The sequence below is a fragment of the Labeo rohita genome, chromosome 13 (assembly GCF_022985175.1).
Source record: "Labeo rohita strain BAU-BD-2019 chromosome 13, IGBB_LRoh.1.0, whole genome shotgun sequence".
Classification (NCBI taxonomy): domain Eukaryota; kingdom Metazoa; phylum Chordata; class Actinopteri; order Cypriniformes; family Cyprinidae; genus Labeo; species Labeo rohita.
In genome coordinates this window covers 26,792,944-26,815,130 of record NC_066881.1, presented here as the reverse complement: position 1 = coordinate 26,815,130, position 22,187 = coordinate 26,792,944, and the positions used below count along the sequence as shown (strand labels likewise).

Genomic DNA, 22,187 nt, shown 5'->3' with positions numbered 1-22,187 from the left:
CCTACTTTCTTGCTAAAATCATATGTCAATATGATCAACTGCCAATGCTGTCTTTCACACAGAGATAATTATTCACAATTTTTTTATGAGACTAGGAAGATCTGAAATATCACTGGCCGTTGTGTTTGTAAACCTCAGCAGGGGTAGAATCATAATTTCTGTGACTAAATAGTACTCATTTGCGACAAATGAGTAATTTCACACCTGCCTTCCATTTTAAATATGTTTTTTTCTTCAACTGCACCAACACACAATATCTCTCCTTCTTATATTACTGAATTTACATATCACAGCAACCAATAATGTGAGTTTGGGGCGGGACTATTTATTTGTCTGACCAATAGAAGACAGCAAGAAGCGTCTGGGGAAACTAATTCAAAAACAGCCATTGCAATTCCGTCTTGCGCCACTAGTAGTGCAGAAATTGCACGCAGCATTAAATACAGAGCTGTAATTGTTTCAGCAGGATACAAAGGATATGACCTCACAGGTTCCAAAGAGGGAATACTTTAATTAAGCACATTTATGCAATGTTTATTTCTGCAGGTTGAGAGCTTGTTCTTATCTGCAATCCCTTCTAATCAGACAGTGACAAACGGTAGGTCAGCATGGCCACTGAACAGGGTCAGCCCAAAGCATAATGAATCAATGAGTGTTTTAAAACATTTCAGCCTAATGTGTCACAGGAGAAAGACTCTTCACAAATACTCCACAGAGAGCCATTCTGCCTGACTATTGATGTGAAAATTAGCAGTTAATGGTTATTTCACTCACTATACAGTTATCACATATACAGTGGGGTCTGAAAGTCTGACAGCACTAGTGAAAATGTTTCTATTTTGCATTTTTCTAATTTAATGAGTCAGTAAGAAATGAAAAGTTGAATTAAAATGTATTAATAATTAAAATGTATTTTAAATAAGTGGGTGCGGCTGTAGAGAAAGAAAGAGAGTCATTTATATATCGTATAATCCAAAAACTGGTGATTTTCAGTTTAAAAATTATATTTTCAAAGTTGTCTCAGACTTTTGGAGCCCATATGTATAGTAATTTTCACTAGACAGTCAATTCAGAATAAAATAATCCTGAGAGATAAGAGTCACTGCATAATCACAGGCTAACAATAACCTTATATCAATGTTTTGACAACCAACATAATCTTCCTAAAACTAGAGAAAATCTGATTCAGTTCTGATCTGAACTACTTTCATATAATCAGGAAAGCTAAAATATTTTGGAGGCATGATAAGACTACAAAAGCTCTTGGAAATTTATGTCCGAAAGACCAAAATGAAGGGTAAAATTAGCAGTTAATGGTCATTTCTCTCACCATAGAGTTATTACATATACAACTGGGTCCAAAAGTCTGAGAGCACTAGTGAAAATGTTTCTCTTTTGCATTTTTTCTAATTTAATGTGTCTTTGTAATAATAAAAAATATAAAGTCTTTAAGAAATTCAAATGTTGAATTAACATTTATTTATAATTAAAATGTTTTTTATTATTATTAAATGTGGGTGTAGACAGAGAGGGAGAGAGACATTTATATACATATTAAAATCTCAAAACCTCATGATTTTCAATTTAAAAATTATATTTTGTATATATTATTTATAATTAAAATGTTTTTTGTTTTTTTAATTAAATGTGAGTGTGGGTGTAGAGAGAGAGGGAGAGAGACATATACATACTCAAATCTCAAAACCTCATGATTTTTAATTTAAAAACTGTATTTATATATATATATATATATATATATATATATATATATATATATATATATATATATATATATATGTTGTCTCAGACTTTTGGAGCCTATATTTACAATCATTTTAACTACACAGTCAATTCAAAGTAAAATAATCCTGAGAGATAAAAGTCACTGCATAATCACAGGCTAACAATAATCTTATTTCAATGTTTTGACAACCAACATAATCTTCCTATCAAAACTAGAGAAAATCTGATATCGTTTTGCTCTGAACTACTTTTGAAAAATCAGGAAAGCCAAAATATTTGAGGCCATGATAAGACTACAAAAGCTCTTGGAAATGTATATCCAAAAGAGTAAAATAAGGGTAAAATAGTTTTACAGTATGTAAACACAGTGAACATGACAATGATGAATATTTTGCATACTCTAAGAAATGATCCTGAGAGTTCTTTTGACTTGCATTTTTCAGCATTTTTGATGCCCTAGTCATTGTGCTGGAAAGCTGATTGGATGACCCTTTCAAAGAGTAATCCTCCAATCAGAAGCCATTAATTTTCCTATGCAGCATGAGAGCATAATTTTGATGATGATGCTAGTAACAGGACCATATGGTCATTCAGCAGTCAGGGACCTCCCAGGAAATTCAAGCAACTATGCACTTGCCAAACATTTGTGGAATGTAACTGACTGGCAGAGAAAGGATTCAAGCCTCCCAAAGAAGAGAAAGAAATGATTTGGGAAATGCAAATTGGGTCATTTGCATAAATATTACTCCATGCCAATCAATATTAATTAAAAATGGTGATGAAAGAGAAGATGCATTTAGAATGAGACCCATTTGATTTGTCGGTAGCTATTCTGAAACTTTTTCAATATTCTCAAATCAAATAATTAATCTGAACCGTGTTATACGGGCCAAACCGGCCTCCCAGCGTTCTGCATATGCAAATGTGAATTTCTGCACTCACTTATTTATATACACAAAACATTTGAGATCACAAGTGGAGCCTTGGGATTTCTTGTTCGTCCACGTGATCAATTACAGCTATCCACCTGATTTGACTCTGTACACAAGGCGCAGTGTACGACCCAAATAATTACAACAGTTTTGCTCAGGGCTACCTTTCCCTTCATGTTTTCCGAAGTAACACAGAGGAGCCCAATTCGGCAGATGAAAATTGAATTCAATATGCACCCATTTACGGCTCTTCTGTCCAACAGGAAAATATGCAGGATAGAACATTTTTGCTAACATAAGGCAATCTGACAATATATTGAGCGTTTTATTGTTTGAAAGAGAGATGGCAGCTGCATAGCTGGAAACGTTTATGGACTTTAGGTGCTGAAGTCACTATTCTGAAACAGTGAGATGTGCAGTTGATATTTTAAATTGTTCAAAACTGTTTAAGGAATATTCTGGAGTAAGGCTGACTAAAGCTCAGAGGACAGTGTTGATTACCATAATTTCTTTCCATTTGTCCCTCCTTGACTGTAAAAAAATAATATTTGGGTTATAATGAGAGACTTACACTGGAATGAGGCCCATCTGTTTCAAAAATATAATCACAAACAATAGAGATGCTAACATGATTTTCATGAGGGAAAACGCTTACTGACCTTTTCTGTGTAAACTTAATGCAAATTGTATAACTTTGTCATCACAGCAAGGCAACAGAATCTAAAACCTGAAAATGACTGTGATTTAAAAAGCTTTACATACACAATATAACAGAATTCATAAATCTAAGCACTTTAAATCATAAATCTAAGCATCTTAAAAGAGTGTAAAGAAACAAGCCAACATGATCTCATTAGCAATCATAAGTCTTCATATGTAAATGTAACATTTTCATTATTCACAGCATTAAAAGAAGGTAAACATTTGAAGGATCTGACAATCCTCAAATGCAAACTGTGTGTGTTTTGCCTCGGAGCAACCATACATTTGTGTTGTGTTTTGCTTTCTTTTTATATATTCTTCATTTATTCTTTATTCATTTATTCATTTAGAATCATCAATCATTTCATCATTTTATTATTCCATTTAATCATATAATCATTTATAATAATCATTATAATCATTTATATATTCATTTTATTGATTCATTAATCGATTAGTAATTCATATTATATTATAGTTGTTTTTTATATATTTTTTCCATTGTTGTTTAGTCTTATGACCGTGTAGCTTCAAGGGCTGTTTGTCTTCATGAATAAGAGATACAAGGGAATGTTTATAGAAATTTATGGGAGGTTTATGGGATGTTGTTGTGAATCGGTTTGGTATAACAGTACTTGTTGAATTGGCGTTCTCCAGACGAAGTCTGAGCATTGAGACATACGCAACTAAGACTATTCAATAAACTCTGCTCCTTTTTATCATCATTACTTCGTCTCCTGCTTCTACTCTTTTCTGGCTTCCATCGGTCAACTTCCTAACTGACAGAAACCTGCTGTTAGTGGGGTTGGGGTAACTACAGCTTGCTGACTAGTTGTTCTGTTACCAGAAAGACTGATATTTTCTGACGGGATCTGGTGTCCGGGGCTGGATCCTAATTGTCTGGCGTGGAGACCTGATCTAACACATTGTACATATGAACAACTTCCAGGACGTACAAATGTTTATGAATCCTAGAATTCATGGAAGTAAGTTGATTTATTTAAAGAAAATCTATGAAATTTACAACTATAATACAAATCAGTCATTCAGTTTAACTGAAATACCTAAACTATGCAACATATTACAATTTTTTTTACATTTTTAAATCTTTAGAAGTACTCAATTCATTCGCTAAAACTACGCTCTAAAACTTCTGGGTGAAATATGGAGAAACCCAGCGATTGGGTAGTTTTGATCCGACGTCTGGTATAAATGTTTAACCCAGCTGTCTGGGTAGTTTGCTTAAAATGAACCCAAAATTGATGGGAAATTAATGTTTATTAATATGTTTTATAAATTAATATTATTAATAGGTTGAATAAATAATATTAAAATAATAAACATGTTTTAAATTGCTTATTAATAAATGTTCACCTTTTGATTATTGCTGATGCCTCTAGTAATTGTGTCTGGTTTTTAATTTACAACCTATTTTGGGTTTATTTTAGGCTAGCCATATAGTAATTCCTAAACCATAGTTTAGTTAAATAACACTACCCAGGAACCAAATCACTGGGTTTGTCCATATTCCAGTTTTTAACCCAGCATTTTTCAGTATGCACATATATGCTTGTAACTTTTTTATGCTGTCAATTCATCCATATTGTATGGGTATATGAAAAATATACATTAAAATGTTACAAACAAATACCCTACATATACCAGCGAGATCAGACTTGTGATTCCTATAGTGTGTAAGTACATTCCTGCCACATGTGCATAAAAACAGCCATTTTGTGATATACTATATGGTATTCCCCCACATCTACCCTAAAGCACAAAAGAGTAACTCCATCTATAATAAAGCAGTTTAATTTGTTGTTGCCATTGTCTGATGCCGCATACCTGTGATATCCAGAAATTGCACAAATACATCACATTTAAAGGTTGAACACACTAGAGATTTAGCAGCGCCTATTACTTTTTTTCCTGCTGGCTTTGCAAAAACTAACACGGCATCATTATAAAAGGCTTTAGAAGTAGTTTAACTGTACTTATTTGAATTTGATTGATATGAGCTTCACAAATAATCCGTGTACCACAGACGTTTTGCATCCTGTTGGTAAATGCAATTTTCATGGATGTATGCAAAACACTTCCTCCTACCTATATCAGAGTCTGGATCTTGAAGTCAGTAAATAAATCAAATGGATCCTATTTACTACATAAATGCACAGTCCTGGTGCCTTCGTAATCTTGTATCAAAATGCAATAACTCGCTCTGTCTCTAAAACAACATTTCTTTTCATCTGGTATCTCTAATCCGTTCAATTTTGCAACCATTCTGCTCCTTTACTATATATATGTAACTTACTGCAAACTTAAAATAGGTTGTGAACTGAATTTCACATTGACTTTAAAAATCCTTTTCATAAACCAAGACACCTCAAGCATAATCATAACATTTGACATTTAACAAAAAAGAATGAAAAAAGACTAGAATAGAGATGGATGCACGCATTCTCTCTTCAAGAAGTGACTAGAATTCAAGATGGCCTCCAAGTTAGGGGAACAATGGTGATGAACATGATGCGCTTTGACTACTGATCCAAAGTGAATAAAAGGCTGCACTATGCAGAGCCTTCTCATGGCCCCTGGCATCCATAAAAGGGGCCTCGCTCTTCTAAACTACCAATAAGCAAGCAGTGTTATCTTCAATATCTTTTTCGGATTGTAACAACAAACCCAAAGGGTTTAAGACGAATTTTTCTGCAAATGCAACAATAAGAAAGCCTACAAATAATTCATGGGCACAGTGATGCAATCCACCAAACATTTAGAGGTCAGAGAATACTAAATAAATCATCTCGTTCTTCATTCTCATTTGTAACCATTCACGTTTCTCTGAAATCTGACATTTTAAATTCCAGTGGGTGTATATTATCACATGTGCATGACTCAGCACAAACCGACACACTGTGGACGTGCACTTCATTAGCATCAGCCGAATTCCCCTTTCTTGCTCCGCAACACGCTCTGGAGCCCTGGGCCTGACAAGGGTCGTTTGCACAAAGTGACAGTTCAGTTCCCCCACAGATCGGAGTGCAAGGGGCCCGGACCCTGCAGTGCAGTCAGGCAAGTTTCTTCTCCAGAAATGGTCAGGCAAAAGAGCAAACGGCCACTGCTGTCTAAGGGCAGACCAGTGGTGGAGAGAGAGAGAGAGACAGAGAGTAATGAGAAACAGCCTCGAGACGTTGCTCATCTTCTCCAGCAGGGCTTCATTTGTGACTAATTTAGGAGACACAATTCGGAGCGTTTGACTTTGAGCCATCACATCAAGTGTCACTGTGCCTGGAGAAGAGATGATACAGAAATAAAGAGAAGAAACGCCACTTGCTGATAATAAGAACGCGGGATTGCCCGCGTGTCCCATATATGGCCACCACACAAAAGCAAGGAGCCCTATGGGGACCATTGCTTAAAAAGATCATCCATAACAAGACTGTGGTACAAAAATAACTCCATGGCAAGTATAATAGGAGTTACATTGGTGCATCAACAATATAAAGGACTTGGGAATGGAAAAAAATAAAAATGCTTCACCGCAAATGGTCAGTATTTCAGCATAACTTCATTCAAAGCCATTTAATCTGGGGGGTTTTTTCACCCACAAGTCCTTTATGTCACATCAGACAACCATGTCGTATCAAGTTGAATGCTGGAGCTGTGAATACATTGTGGCAGCTTATTTTATAGACTACATTGCTGTGCAAAACTAGCCTTGGCATCCCATTTTCCCAACTGCGGTTTCATGGCCAAGGTTGACATTTCTACAGAAATCACTAGTTTGAATGTACGAAGGCTGATGAGATGGATTTCACTAGTTTATGTGTGGGAGACGTTCTAGTCAAACTTTTGTCAAAAAGTGCCACATTGCAAATAGTTCCGACTCCAAATGTAAATTTTCAAATGTTCCAGGTATTTAAAAGCCCTCCTGTTAACATTAGCGCTGATCAAAGATGTGTCCTCAAACAGATTCAGAACTGTTTATGCTTAGTTATAGTCAAATACATCAAGCTGTTTGAGGCCATGTTCAACAAACCTAACATGTTAATACACCAGCAAAACCATAAATCCGCTACTGCGATATTCCTGCAATCAGCTAATGCCTGCTCAAGTGCATTTAATGTGCACCAGCATCATAATTATCCATTATGCAAGTCTAATATGTTTTTACATTTCAAAACACTTTACTTTCATCCTTGGCGAGGCAGCATTTCAAACACTGATGTTATCATAAAGTATAATCAAGCTCATGTTTTTGCTGGCTTGCTGGATATCATCCTGCAGAGTGCAGTGAACCAGAAAACCAGTTTTTAGTGATCCTCTCATCGCCCCATTCAAAGACCACACTTTGTTACCATGCACACAACCAGGCGTGAGGGATATCAAAGACAACCATTTATTTTGGACCCGCTCGGTACAGATCTTTTTTTTGTGGTGGCTGTTTGAAGGCGTGCGCTGCTGAACGTTCATCCGGGAGGGCAGAAGCTTCATTCTGACACTACAGCGCGGGCTGTGTGCTCTTTTAAACCTGTGATAGCAATCCACTAAAGCCTCCGTCCGTTCTATAAATAGAAGCTTTCAGTGTAATCTTCGAAAAAAAAAAAAAAAAAAGTAAAGCTGATGCATTTAAGCTTCTCTAAACATGCAGATAGCTGAAAGTTACTGAAACATTACTTTTTAATGGTAAAGCTATATTTCCAGTGTCTGTAATGATGACTGAAATGCTTTGAGATGAGACGTCTGTTTAAGAATTCATAGATACAGAAGGATTGCTATTAATTATAGAGTCTGTGACATAATAAAACGCTCACACAATAACTGGGGAACAAAATAATCAATGGCTTAATCTTCATTTCAAGCTTGATTCATATTTAAAACATTACCAAATGAAAATCTCTCTCAGTTACAAGATCGTAAATGGAATATGACACAGTTTGGAATGGAATATAAAGCTAATTTGAAAAGGGGGATGAAAAACGAAATTGGGGGCCTACTTAACTCAACTGAACCTTGATAATTCCAAACCACCGTGTTCCGCTTGATCGGGAAAGCTGCCACCTTCTCCCTAGGGGGTTATTATTTTCAGCTAGTGAAACCGGAATGCCATAGGACGGTTACTCCCTCCCTCTCTCTCTCTCTCTCTGTCGCCACCTCATTATTCATTATTTTTGAATCACTGTGCTGGGATTGAAGTGAGACTGTCAGCATCCGTTCTCAGCCAACCGTCTCTGTGAGCTGTTGTCCTTTCACAGTATGCTGGGTCATCCCTGCCTCCAGTTGATCTCTATCTTGTGCCAGTTGTGAAATGTTACAGATGCTAATTAGCTGTAATATCGGTGACCCCGATACAAGTCCATTATGCATCATCCCTCCATCAAAATGTTTAATGCTAGCAAATTCCTTTGAAGGCATTTGTGGCAATCTGTTGCTGCCAGCGTCCGTGGCAAGAGACAAAGCTGGACAGCAGAGGGACGACTGATCGCTTGTCATTGATGGAGGTTGACAGCAGCATAACAATTACGTTTAGGCCAAAAGGCTAAGTATGGTGTCAGGTGCTTTGACCTTCTTTATTTCCAACAATTGACATTTTTAAGACTATATTAAAAGAGATGACATGATGTAAAAATACATTAGACTTAGTACCCCTGTTCCAAAAAAAATGAATTAGTTAATTAATTAATCACCATCCAGGTTGTTACACTTCTGATATAACATAAAAAACATAAAACACATCAAGAGAAAACATTCCTGTTTGGTACGCCCAGAAATTGTTGTAAAACTAAACAAAAAAAGTCAGTAGCAGAGCAGAGTGAGCTGTTTTTGGTGTTCTTTTATGTGGAAGGGTGGAGGAATACAAAGGGGCATCATAAAGACACAGTATAATTAAGCTGTGAAATGATCTCCAGCGTTAAAAGGCCTGCAGCTGTCTGGTTCATACTCACCCTCCTTGGATGGGCGCCGCACCTCCGCGCTCAGATTGCACACCTGCGCCGAGCGCACCTGAGGAGTCAGGCATCCTTCGGTTTGGGGATTTAAAGGCAACACCACGTTACTGAGCATCAGCACGCTTTCAGATTCCCCATCGCCTAAATGTTGAGGGCAGGTGCACTTAGCGTAGACTATTCCACACGATTCGGCCTTCTCTCCTTTCAAGCAGTTTTCCAACCACGTGCATAACACCTGACATCCAAACTGACTCGGGCTCGCCTTGTTTAAAACCACAAACTCCACCACAGACCTTTCCTCCTCCTCTGTCTTCTTCGTCGTCAATCCGTTGTAGTCGTAGGGAAACACTCGCCGGAGCTGCACGAAATTCTTGTCGTAATGCAAAAACACATAAATATTCTTGGCGTCATCACACAGGTGCACGATGGACTCATTGATCCTCAACAGCTCGTTGATCTTCTCGTGAGAGAAGTGATCGAACTGGTAAGCCAGCAGAGAGAATTCAGAACAGCTAATTTCTCGCTTGTAAAGTTTTAGGTAGATGCTGTATTTGGTAGGATCTGGGTTCTCCAACGTCCAAGTGCAGTTTGTGAAGTTCTTGGGAAACATTTCATTTATCGAGTAAGATCCATAGATAACTCCTTTTACCAGCGTGGAACACCAGAAATCTTGGGCACCAGTATATCCAAACATAACCAGGAGATAGGTGGAAAATATATAAATCAACAGATTACGAACAGCCTTCATCCTATGTCATTTGGCCTGCAAGAGAAACAGAGATGCACCACGTTTATTATAGAGTGTATTCAGAGGGTTTCCGTCTAAGATCTCCTAACTGCCCAATTCTGCTTTGTGTTAAACACACACTTAGCTACACTGTTCGTTTGAACCGCCTATTTTTTCAATCATAAACTACCATCTCTTTTTATAGAGATTCAAATGATCCTTTCCATGGGAATGTAACACATTTCGGATAAACATTGCCACCTTGTGGTGTTTAATAAATTGGGGGTAATAACTTTGGGCATCTGCTGTGGCAGGATAAAACTACATAATATTTAGCGATCAAATGATCATTTAATACGATCATTACACGCTGAATGATCTTTACCGTGTTTGAATGACTGACAGCGTCGGACACAATGATCATTGACATTCAATAGCTTTATGGTCGTTACATTAAGTCGCGACTCGATCGTTTAAGAAGGATAAAAAAGGCTGGCATTAGATATCAGCAACAAAAAGACATTTTGTCACAGTAAAACGTTTTGGTTTTTTATTCATTCGAGGGTAATGTGTCGCAATTCTGCAGTGATCTACATGTCTGACCGCATAATAATCATCTACATACAGGGATCTGTCTGCTCAAACACTGCTGGGATTTCTATTCAACTAAAAGAATAACCCACATATATTTACTAAAATCGTCTTTTATGTAATACAGAGAGATCATATCCGATTGACTGGATGGACTCTAACGTCGTGATCTATGTACGGATTAAAGCAGCGTTACTTTTAGCATCCAATTCCCTTACTGAACGCAATCTATGCATTTCATGAGGGAGAAACTTTGATTTCGATGTAACGCTTTTGTCTCCGCGACGATCTGCTACACGTATTTCATCATAACGTGTGCGAATGTGTTGAATTCCCAAATATTCTAGAAGTCTGAAAGAAAGGCGGCGGAGAGGGGGAGAGAAAGAGAGAGGGAGATCCAGCAGAAGAGAAAAGCTATTCGATGTCCTGTTTGCATGAATCCTGCAGGCATTGCAGCTGTGTGCAGTGTCACAGCATTCCCAAACCGAGCCTTTATTTTCATTCTTTAATCACCTTAAATGCGGCACTACTTGTACGACATAGCAAAACGCGTACGATGCAATATACAGAGAGGTTACACGCGACTATATAGGACGAGACAGTATTGCCGCACATTGCAACCATGGCGCGCTACTTTTCCTTTACATCGATGTCGCGTCGCGCACTTGCACTTTTCGTTATTACGGGAGCGTTCCAGTTTGACGCGTCGCGTCACGAATATGAACAGATTAGAAAAAAGCTGTAGCGACAAAAATAAATGACTAAAAACTGCATCGACGTCTTTTAATATTCACACTCTCTTACAAAACCCAAGAAGTGTAGGGTGACTGTCAGTCGTCAGTTTTTGGGGGTGCAAACCTGAATGTGCTCACCAAAACGGATTTTACGATATACACTCGGCGCCAAACTCGATTCTGTGTCATTTTCCTGCGAAACTCGTCGATCATCGTTTAACTTCACACTGGCCCTGGTGTAACGTTCGAGTCCTCTGAAATATTGACGTAGTTTGTATTGCATTAATCAGAATGAACTATGGAACTCAGATCTTTAACTCGTTTATGCACTGAAGAGGATTAAACTTGGGCGAGGGCCGTCTCATTATCGTTCAAAGCTACCAATTTATCCACCTACTTATCTATAATAATACAATTATTATTAATAATAATTATTATTCTAATAATAATAATAAATAGGTCTTACCTTGCACTCTGAAAGCTATGGCTATTTTTCCCACATACTTGGAAACATCCTTTAGAAATGAAACGTGTCGCTCCCCTGCGAATCGATATCTCCCATTGCCGATGATAGAAGTCTAGAGCAACAAGATGGTCAGTGAGCAAAAATGCATTAGACTCCAGGCTGGATCATCATCTCGCTCCTCTTTTTTTCCACCTCAACGCAACCAAGTGATGAGAGCGCAACAGAAGTGAGCAGACACTAGAACGAGGGCTAAAAATGTTGTGAATCTCGACTGATCATTAGTCGTTGTCTGCCCGTCCCTCAAGAGATGCCCAGGTCGGGTAGCAGGTAGAGCGCAATCCCTGACGGATGGAGGATGCTGCTGACTCGCTGTGGAGTGAGATGGAAAGCGCTTTCTCGCCGAGCCTCAGGACTGGAGCTGCAATATCACGTCACTGCCACTAAGATAAGGCACGTATGGACGTCTCGAGCTGCGTCTCTCACCATCTCGCCCCCCTTCCCCTGGATAACATAGAAACTCTTTTTTATGGGAAAATCAAGGCAGAGGAATGTCCCTCGGACTGGAACTAACGACACGGCGTCTTTCCTGCGACCGCCTGGACTATTTTATCAGAAGCCAATGGAATAATAATTCATAAAAGGCTTGTTTCCCGGGGAATTATGTTTTTTGCAGAGAGATTTTGGAGATGTGTACAGGAACTCGTGAAGTTGCTTCATCTTTTTCTTCAGTGCGCCATCATAAAGAATTTGATTTTTTCGTATCGAGAAAGAAAATACTGCATTAATTATTTGTGTGCACTGAAAAACTTGTAGCCACTGAGAATATTATATTTTTCTAAGAACAACAAAACTTGCTGAACTTGGGAGATACGTCGATGTATAATGACTTTTGGGTTTGAATTCAGACGGAACTATCGTGGATTTTTATTTTTTATTTATTTATTTTTTTTTTCCAGATATAAATGTTGATTTAGATATCTCGGTTTGAAATTGCAGTGGCTGTGGCTGTCCGTACAAGAATTCACCAGGAGACCTAGTTTCCAACATAATATCATAGGTACATTTTTTTCATACAATAAAACTGTGATATTTACAGCTCTTGTCATCAGAAAATTAATAAAATTACATTCTGAAGAATTTACAGTTTTAATCCATTATGGTAGCAACAATAGCTTCAGTATGTTGGAGACACGAGGGTGATACAGCGAACCTCAACAGACCTTTAAAACCACATGGGCACGTTAGGTTACTTGAGATAAAATGTTCCCAATGACGGAATTTCGGATTTTTTTTTTTTAGCAAGAACTGTAAACTTGCATTAATAAAAGTTAATGTAATGCTATATCAATTATTCAGCACAAACTGTCGTTAGCGCCAGTAAATGTTAAAATATGTTTAAAACAAATATAACAAACTTTTTTTTTTTCTGTGAAACAAAAGTTAAGTGTGTTCAGAAAACTTAGTTTTAGTGACAATGACATTAATTATAAATCAATACGAAAAATGTCCAGAATTTTGATGTTATTAGATTTTTAACAAAGATAACATTTTTACCAAGGGGGCGTTTTGCCCCACAGGTGGGGTAAAACGCCTTCGTGGATGGGGTAAAATGCCCCCTAGTCTGACAAAGCAATTTGCTTTAAACATTTACAGCAAAATCATAGTACAGGCAGTTTAGCTTAAAATTAAAAAGCATATAATCAATTATTATAATTATAATAGCCTATTTAAAAAGTTTTGTTAGCTGACGCTAACTGGCTAGCTAATAGCTACCTGATGCTGATTTGAGGTAATTTTTAAATATAAAGTCCAAATATTTTTCATTCAACCAACTAGTTAGAATACATTTCATGGGGGGAAAAAAACAAAGGCTTTGATGTTTAGAACAGAATAACTACAGTAATTGCCCCCTGGGGGCGTTTTACCACACTGACGTTTGAGAAATATAGGCTAATTAGCCTATATTTGTATTAAATAACACGTACTCTCTATCTACAAGCCCTACTGTTATCATATTATACTTAAATATGATGTTCTACAAAACAATAAGTTTTCAAACACTTTTTCTTACTTCTGAATATTAGATAATTTACTGTGAAATCCGTTTTCTCTCCACTGTAAGCATCACTCTTGTTAACATAGTCCATAGTTACAACAAAAATTTACCATGACTTGATCTTGTGGATATTTGGGATAAACGTTTTACCCCATGGCGGCGTTTGATTCTTTAACGACGTACCGCCAGAAACTGTTCGCAACTGCTGAGCAGCGTATTGTTGTTATGGTTACCTAGGTAGAGTCTACTTTATTTAGCGACAAGCGCAGATACGCGCTTTGAATGGCGTGTAATCTAAAACTGTCAGTACTAAACTGTTTGAAAAATAAATAAATACTTTTTTTAAATAACATTTTAAATTCTGGAAAAATAGCGCGGATTACCTGTAAACTGGTTAACCAAATAACAAAGGCAATGAATTTAAAAAAAAAAAAAAAAAAAGAAGATCTTATGGTCACTGATTCCTCTTTGGATCTGATGCCCCAGTTTCGCAGAGGACAAAAAAGTTGGAGATGGATAGAGGTCTCTCAACAGATGTTCCTGCTGCAGCTGGATAGTTGGGCTGGAATACAGTACAAGTTGCATTACCATTTATTCTTAAAATATACAAAAATTAATGTCATTTATTTATTTAAAAAAAAGATATTGTGATGTTACTGTAAAATGTATTTTTCTATATAATACTGAGAAGACAGATGGTGCTAGTTGCTATAATGCTTATAGCAACAACCTCATCACTGGAGTGTTTGCGGTAAAGCACTAGTAACCAGTGTTGGAGAGTAACTAGTTATGTAACGGAATTATGTAACTTAATAAATGTAACTGTAATGTGTTACTGAGAAAAAAAAGTGTAATTAAAGTACATTTACTTATGAAAATATTAATGATTACAATGGATATTTTCACACACATACAGATTTGACTGATTTATTTCCAAAATTGCATTGCCTGCTCTAAAATATGGGACACCAATACTTCAGGAGTTTAGGGCACAGAACAGGACACGTTTATTCGACAGCTGTTTTATTTCCTATTTGAGATTGTGCTTTATTTTTTAAGATTTTTCCAAGGCATCGGTTGATGTTAGTGTTTCCAGTCATAGCTATGCAAATATTTGATCTGAAAAACAATATCATAGCTATTAAACCTGTATTTAACCTCAGAATGATCTCAAAGTAAAAAGAGGTACTATAGTCTGATTTTGCAGTGGCTGTGCTTTAAAATTAAATCATTATAGCCTTAATTCAAGTGATTTTGAAAGTCTGACAATAATCATTGTTGAGTACTACTGTAAGGTTAACCCTGCATGCTTTAAACAGTTTAGAAAAAAAATTGAAAAGTAATCAAAAAGTGATCAAATGTAGTCAGTTACATTACTTAAAGTAATTGAAATAGTTACACTACTTATTAAATTTCAAATAGACTAACTTGTAATCAGTAACCTACTAACCTTCCAAAAATAACTTTTCCCAACACTGTTGGCAACCAAAGCTGCCATAAAATTATATAAAAATGAATACTACAGATATTTCCAATGTTCTCAGTTATAAATAAATACCAAACAATCAAAACAATAACCAAGAAATACAATATCGCATTTTAGGCCTACTGGTCAAACACTGCATGTCCAGTTTGGTAAACATGGTAAGCACATGATAGAACTTATTTAATTTCCTGGCTGTTATAAATAATGGATACAAGTATCCTACAGTAATATTTTCACAGCATACAGATTACATGTTTCACATAATTACTAAGTCATGACTGTTCACCCTATGGTACAATACTCCATCTCATGAACACTAATCAAGTCTTTCTCGTGTGTATTTAGCCTGTGACAAGGTTGTTACAACATCAAACTAACCTCATCAGAGGAAAGCTGACCACAGCTTAGAGCTGTCATGCCTTACAGGCTTTAGTTTTTATTCCAACCCGCTAAACAGAAGCATCATGGTTTCAAAGTAAGATGGCTCGTATGAGGATCTAGCACCGCCATTGAGACTTTGACCTCTGAAAGTAGCTCACATTATTGTGTGCTTTATAGGTGCAGCCTTGGGAAGTGTCATCATGTTGTTGTATAAATCTGATTTATTTTTGACAGAAAGTGTCTAAAGACCTGCTCTATTTATGCCTACACAATAAATGAATAAACCTAATAGGCCACAGGGTCAGTCCACTTGGGACTGGTTTTATATTCTTGTAATTCTCCTGACATCCTTTCTTGACTTGTTTAATATAGCCATCATTCTCTGGTTTAATGTGTCAGAGATGCATTTACACAAATCATGAAATTGTCAGTAAAATGAAGGGATGCATAGAAAAAAAAAATAAAATAAGAATAGTTCCTTTTGTGTAACACAAAAGATCTATAACATAAGCAGGAACATTTTACAAATTATTTTTTGTGTGTTGCAGAATAAAGCAATGCCTTCAGGTTTAGAACAGTATGAGAGTGAGTAAATAATGGCAGAATTTTCTTTTTTGGGTGAACTATCCCTTTAAAGACAAACCCAAACATTTCTAAATGGGTGCAGGATGATCTCAGTTATATTGCTTGCTTAACTCTTGCTACAAATGCTTAAAAAATGCTGGGTAATTTTTTTTAACCCAAATGCTGGGTTGAGTTATGTTATTGGGTTATTATTAATATTTTTACCCAGGTACTGCTGTTTGTTTGTGGGCAGGTTTTGGAGTCATCACGGCATATTTCAGCTATACGAGTAAATCGGGAGACCGCGGTCTGAAGTTCACAGTCAACACAGCGAACAGCTTTTTGCTGGCTCAGATTTTCGGTAAAACCTACTTCGGTAAAACACGAATACAAATACCTGCGACAATAGCCTTGTGGCGTCTCGAGTTCGAATCCCGGCTTGTGGACATTTCCCGATCTCACTCCCTTCTCTCTCTCTTACTTCGCTTCCTGTCCAACTACACTGTCCTATCTAAATAAAGGCATAAAATGCCAAAAATAAATCTTAAAAAAAGGCAATTACAGAGAACGGTTGAATACATTAAAATTCTACTTTTTAAATTTTTTATGTCTAAAATGCTTGTTAAATGAGTTAAATGTATGTAATAATGCTGTTTAGCCAAATGAATTCAATTTGTCTTGTATTTTGTCCATGTATTCTTGTTTAATAATAAATGTTTGTAAATCATTTGATTATTGGTGTTGCCTCTGGTAATTCTGTGTGTGTTTTATAAGTTCTAGTCCAGCAATATGATAATTTGTAAACAATAGCTGACTTAAATAAAATAACCCAGCATGTGTTCTGTCCAATATTTACCCAGCTGGGTTGCCAAATAACCCAATTTTGGTTGTTTTTAACCCAGAATTTTTTTAGAGTGTAGTTTTTGAGTTATCTTGACTTAGGCTTTATTAAATATACTGTAATATTTGTGATTCTAAACTTAAGCAATTCTGTGAAAAGAAGGTTATTTGCAGTTGAATATTTATGCAGCATAAAAGACGGCAAAAGATCTTAATTTATTGAATAATCTCATCACGCATTTAAAGTCTATAATTTGACATTCACACACGCAAGGCATTGTATAGAGTCAGTCAAGAAGAAAAATCTTTTACTGAAAAACCTATAAGTAATTGATTTAAATGTCAGTGATGAGCGACACGTAAAAGCCTATTAACAAAAGAGAAACAAGCCCAAAAAATAATTAGTTACATAAACATTTCAATGACAGCGTGTCATTTTTTTTCTGTTAACTAGGAACGGTTTTCCACACTGCGCCTGCAACAGTCAGCACCAAACTGGATAATTGACAGTATGAAACGTTTTAAAAACCACCGGGAGGTGTACCACACATTTACAGAGAGGACACAATTATTGCTGTCATCTATAAAGTCCATACAAAGATTTTTATCAGTAGCAATCTGTCAAAGCATACGCACAAGGAATCAGGGCTGATATAAAACTGCAGACAAAACAGACTTGCACACAAACCCTCACAGCAACAACTCTGTCGCAAAAAAAGTAAATGTTTGCAAGTAATCAATTTTTAAATACAGCAAATGCATGGAATTTGATAATTAACAGCCATAATTTCTTTCTCGTCCATCCTCAAACACCCCATCTTATTTACAATACAGAAAATGTGCCAAAAATGTATAATCAGAACTGTTTACATCTGTTCTGAAATATGCTATTATTAGACAAATAAACAAAGCTACTGAAAGATGTCATATGCAATAATATTCAAGAGGTTGTGCTCTATAGTCAAGGCTAGAGGTTGTTATGAAATAATTGTCCACCTTTCAGATAATGAAACTGAATTTAAACTGAATAATAAAATATATCAGCATAAATAAAGTATTCTGGAAATGAAGTGCTCCACCACCCAATTCCACAAATGTTAATTGTTACATATGATTAAATGCAACAATATAAACAGATACACATTTCTGTAGGTATAGTCACATACCCTGTAAATATGTTTAATCCATTTAATTTCAGTTGTACTTCCTTTCATCCAAATTGCATCCCGAATCCAACTGCATCTGTCCTCAACCTCAATTCAAATTCAAACCAAATTTGAATTAGATTGGATTCTGACTAGCACAGAAATCTGCTGAATTCTCTGTGCTAAGAGTTGATGGGTTTACCTTGTTGACAAGTCATAATAAACGTTGACCACAGCTAACAACAACTCAGCTCATGACAACAGCATTAGAAACCCTCCACCCTCTATAATTGTGTAGTAGGAGGTTGTAGTTTCAGCATCTCACATGTAGTGTAGATTGCAAGTTGATGTGCCTTAAGAGTCAATCATAATGCAATAACACAGTGCAACCAATTGTGTTCTACTGTAACTCCATTACACCAACCTAGAGAAAATCAAATAAAAATAAGGTCTGAGTTGCAGCCAAAGGGAACCATAATGAAAACTTATGCTATCATACAATGTGCCAATGTGCTACAATGTCTATTTATCTTTACTGCTTATCATTTACATATTCTATTTACGCATTCTACTGTATATATACAATGATATACAATATAAAGAAATGTATATATAATTCTTGTTACATATAGCCTATATTTGTAGAACAAGAACACATCGCTTTAATAATAGACACACATGCATGGCCGTAGCCAGCTATGGTCACCGAGGTCTGGACCTAAAATTTGTTCTCTGAATGACTAATTTGTTGTTTAAAACTTCTCATATGAGTGTCTGCATGTATAATTAAGTTTAGACTGTTTTCAAGTATGAAAATGATTGCTGTGAGAAGCTCGCAGAGTGATGAGAGAGTTGCAAGTGAGGGCGCCAGATCCAGCTATTATAATCGTCATCGGATTTGTCTTTTCCACTTAATTTGACCATTTAGAAAGTTAATAAAGCGGGAAGTTGCAGTTTAGGAATAGTGATGTCTTCATCTTATCTTATTTGCGAAGATTTTAATTAATTTCAGTTTATTTTTTATTTATTGTCCTGTGTTTATTTGCTTTCAGAGCAATATCTGGCAACACTAGTTTGTCGGCACTTAACCTGACAGTAATCAAAAAAGCCAATGGACAGGTTAAAGCAGAAGTCCACTTTCAGAACAACAATTTACAGATAATGTACAAGATGTTCATGTCTTTCTTTCTTCAGTCGTGAAGTAATTTATTTTTTGAGGAAAACATTTCAGGATTTTTCTCCATATAATGGACTGCTATAGTGCCCTGAGTTTGAACTTCCAAAATGTAGCTTAAATGCGGCTTCAAACGATCCCAAATGCGGTTGTAAACGATCCTAGAGAAAGAAGGGTCTTATCTAGTGAAACGATCAGTTATTTTTATTAAAAAAATACAATTTAAATACTTTTTAATCTCAAACGCTCGTCTTGTTTTACTGTCCCTGAACTCTGTGTATTCTAGCTCAAGACAGTTATATATGTAGAAAAAGTCAGCATTTTCTCCCTAAACTTTAAAAACCATTTCAAAATCATCCTACATCGCTGACCCAGTCTTTGCAAAGTAAACATGCAAAGAAGATCAAACACCCTTAACAAAAAAGGTAAAACAGCAATATAGGGCAATTTTGAAGTTGAGGGAGAAAATATGGTTACAAGTTTTTCGACATACCCTAACTGAAAAGACAAGCATTTGACATTTCAGTCCATTATATTTTCAGCAAATTGTTGTTCTGGAAGTGGACTTCTCCTTTAATGCTGACAGGATAGCACATTCAAGAATGCAAACGCAAAAAAAAAAAAAAAACATCATGATATCTGTCAAAAACGTTATCAATGCCAAAAAGAGCAGCATTTAACACTAGTACACAGATTTGTAAAACAAGTAGGTTACAGAATTAAATGAAATATGCAAACACTAGTCATGAAGAAGTCTGCGCTATTTTTTTATTCAGTATAATAGTTACATTTTCACAAAGTCATGTTAAAAACATTCATAAGAGCACTAGACAAAGTTATAATCTATATAGCAATGAAAACTCTATGTATTATAAATTATCCATCACTAACCTATAGTAAAGTATGTGACCCTGGACACAAAACCAGTCTTAAGTAGCTAAAGTAGCAATACATTGTATGGGTCATGTTCCATGAAGATATTTTGTAAATTTCCTACTGTAAATATCTCAAAACTAAATCAAAAAACGTATTTTGATTTTTTTTGCACACTCAGATTCCAGACTTTTAAATAGTTGTATCTTGGCTAAATACTGTCCTATCCACAAAAGGATAGGTTATTTATTCAACTTTCAGATGATGTTTAAATCTCAGTTTTAAAAAAACCCTTGACTGGTTTTGTGATCCAGGGCTTATATTTTAATGCAATAAATATGGTATATTTAACAATGTTCATCCCTCCAAAACAGAGAAAACATCTATCACAAACATATTCATGTCTGTCTCTTTAAGTGTTTAGTGTATATAAGTATTTAGTGTATAAAATGAGTTGTATTTGTCAGGGTTATTACAGCACAGTTTTTAACCTCACTCCAGACCTCAATCATTTTCAAACCCTTCTTAAGGCCATGGACACATGGTGCCTAGTAATTTCTTTCTCCTCATCCTCATATTTATAGCAAAACACTTAACCTTAAAGCATTTTTAAGTCCTTGAGCACCATGCATGATATCTTATCTTCGAACTTTAATCAGCTGAATGTCACATTGTACACCAAGGACCTTTAAGTTCAACAAAAGAACCTCTGTTTTGTTACCAGTAGTCCTTTTACATTCAGATCAGCGAAAGAAATGAAAAATATTAATTGCTGAAGGAAACATGAGAAAGCACAAACTGTATCCAGCAAATGTAACAGAGGATCTTTCAATCCTACCCCTCCAAAAATTCCCCAATCTCAAATCACCACTTCTTGTTCATTAAAAATCAGTGATCTCTTGCTTCACAGATTGTGTTCCCCTGCCTTCGGTTGTTCTGGCACGGCTTGTGAGTGCTGCATCGCAAATCCTCCTCAGGCGGCCAGAGGAACATCAGGAGTGACCCGGAGGCGTCCCACATACAGCGGCCATAATGAAGAGCGGGGAGCTTTGGGAGCTTTCAGCTCAGTGAGCTGTGATGGTGGGGGAGAACTATTCAAAGCCTTATTGAAACATGAATACACTGAGAAGGGTGTCTCCTGTGAGGAACGGGGGCCAAATATCAAGCTGCAGGAGCCGGGGCATCTTTCTCTGCCATGTCACGACCGTGCACTTTTTTTCCCCCACGGCTGTATTTGCCCTTGGATTTGGAGTGTTACTGAAACTATTGCAAGTAATATTGTGTTTTAGACAAATGGTGTCTGAGCATCCACGTATTTCTTTCAAGATCTCCAACCTACACTTCTCTAACCAGATAAACACTTACACACACACACACAAACCAACGGAAACACCTCGCTTCTGAATATTGTTGACACGAGACATGAGATTCCTCCCACTAGACATCTTGAACCAAATGAGTCAGGGGAAAAATTGAGATGAAAGGAAAGTCAGAAACTGAACTGAACTGGAGGAGAAAAAAGCTTTATTTGCTGGTTTTAGTACATGAATATTATAAACAAGTTTAAGACCATGTCTGGATTAAAACTGCGGTAAACAAACAGGATTTTAATGGACGTTACATCCCTCCTCCTTTAAAATCCCCAACCACGGAGCAGGCAAACAAAAACAACCACTGGTTGAAATCATTGGGCAAAGTGCTGCAACCAAGGCTTAGAATCAACCTCTTACAAAGAACATTGAAAACTTTTGAACTCTTAAAGTGCCCCTATTATGCCATTTCGAATACTGAGTTTCATGCAGTGCAATAGCGCCAATGTTCT

At 36.4% G+C, this 22,187-nt stretch overlaps 1 protein-coding gene across 3 annotated transcripts in view; it reads right to left on the bottom strand.

Annotated features, from left to right (window-relative positions):
- Positions 1–12,919, bottom strand: part of adgrb3 (adhesion G protein-coupled receptor B3) — a 206,300-nt gene extending 193,381 nt beyond the window's left edge. For 2 of the 3 annotated variants that reach the window (XM_051125797.1, XM_051125798.1), the window contains exons 1-2: positions 11,847–12,919; positions 9,326–10,091 (exon numbers count right to left, since the gene is read on the bottom strand). In XM_051125797.1, coding sequence (XP_050981754.1) covers positions 9,326–10,076 — 751 coding nt within the window. In that variant the 5' untranslated portion in view covers positions 10,077–10,091; positions 11,847–12,919. The remainder of the gene's footprint in view (positions 1–9,325; positions 10,092–11,846) is intronic. The other variant, XM_051125799.1, reaches the window with a different exon arrangement.
- Positions 12,920–22,187: the final 9,268 nt, after the last annotated feature.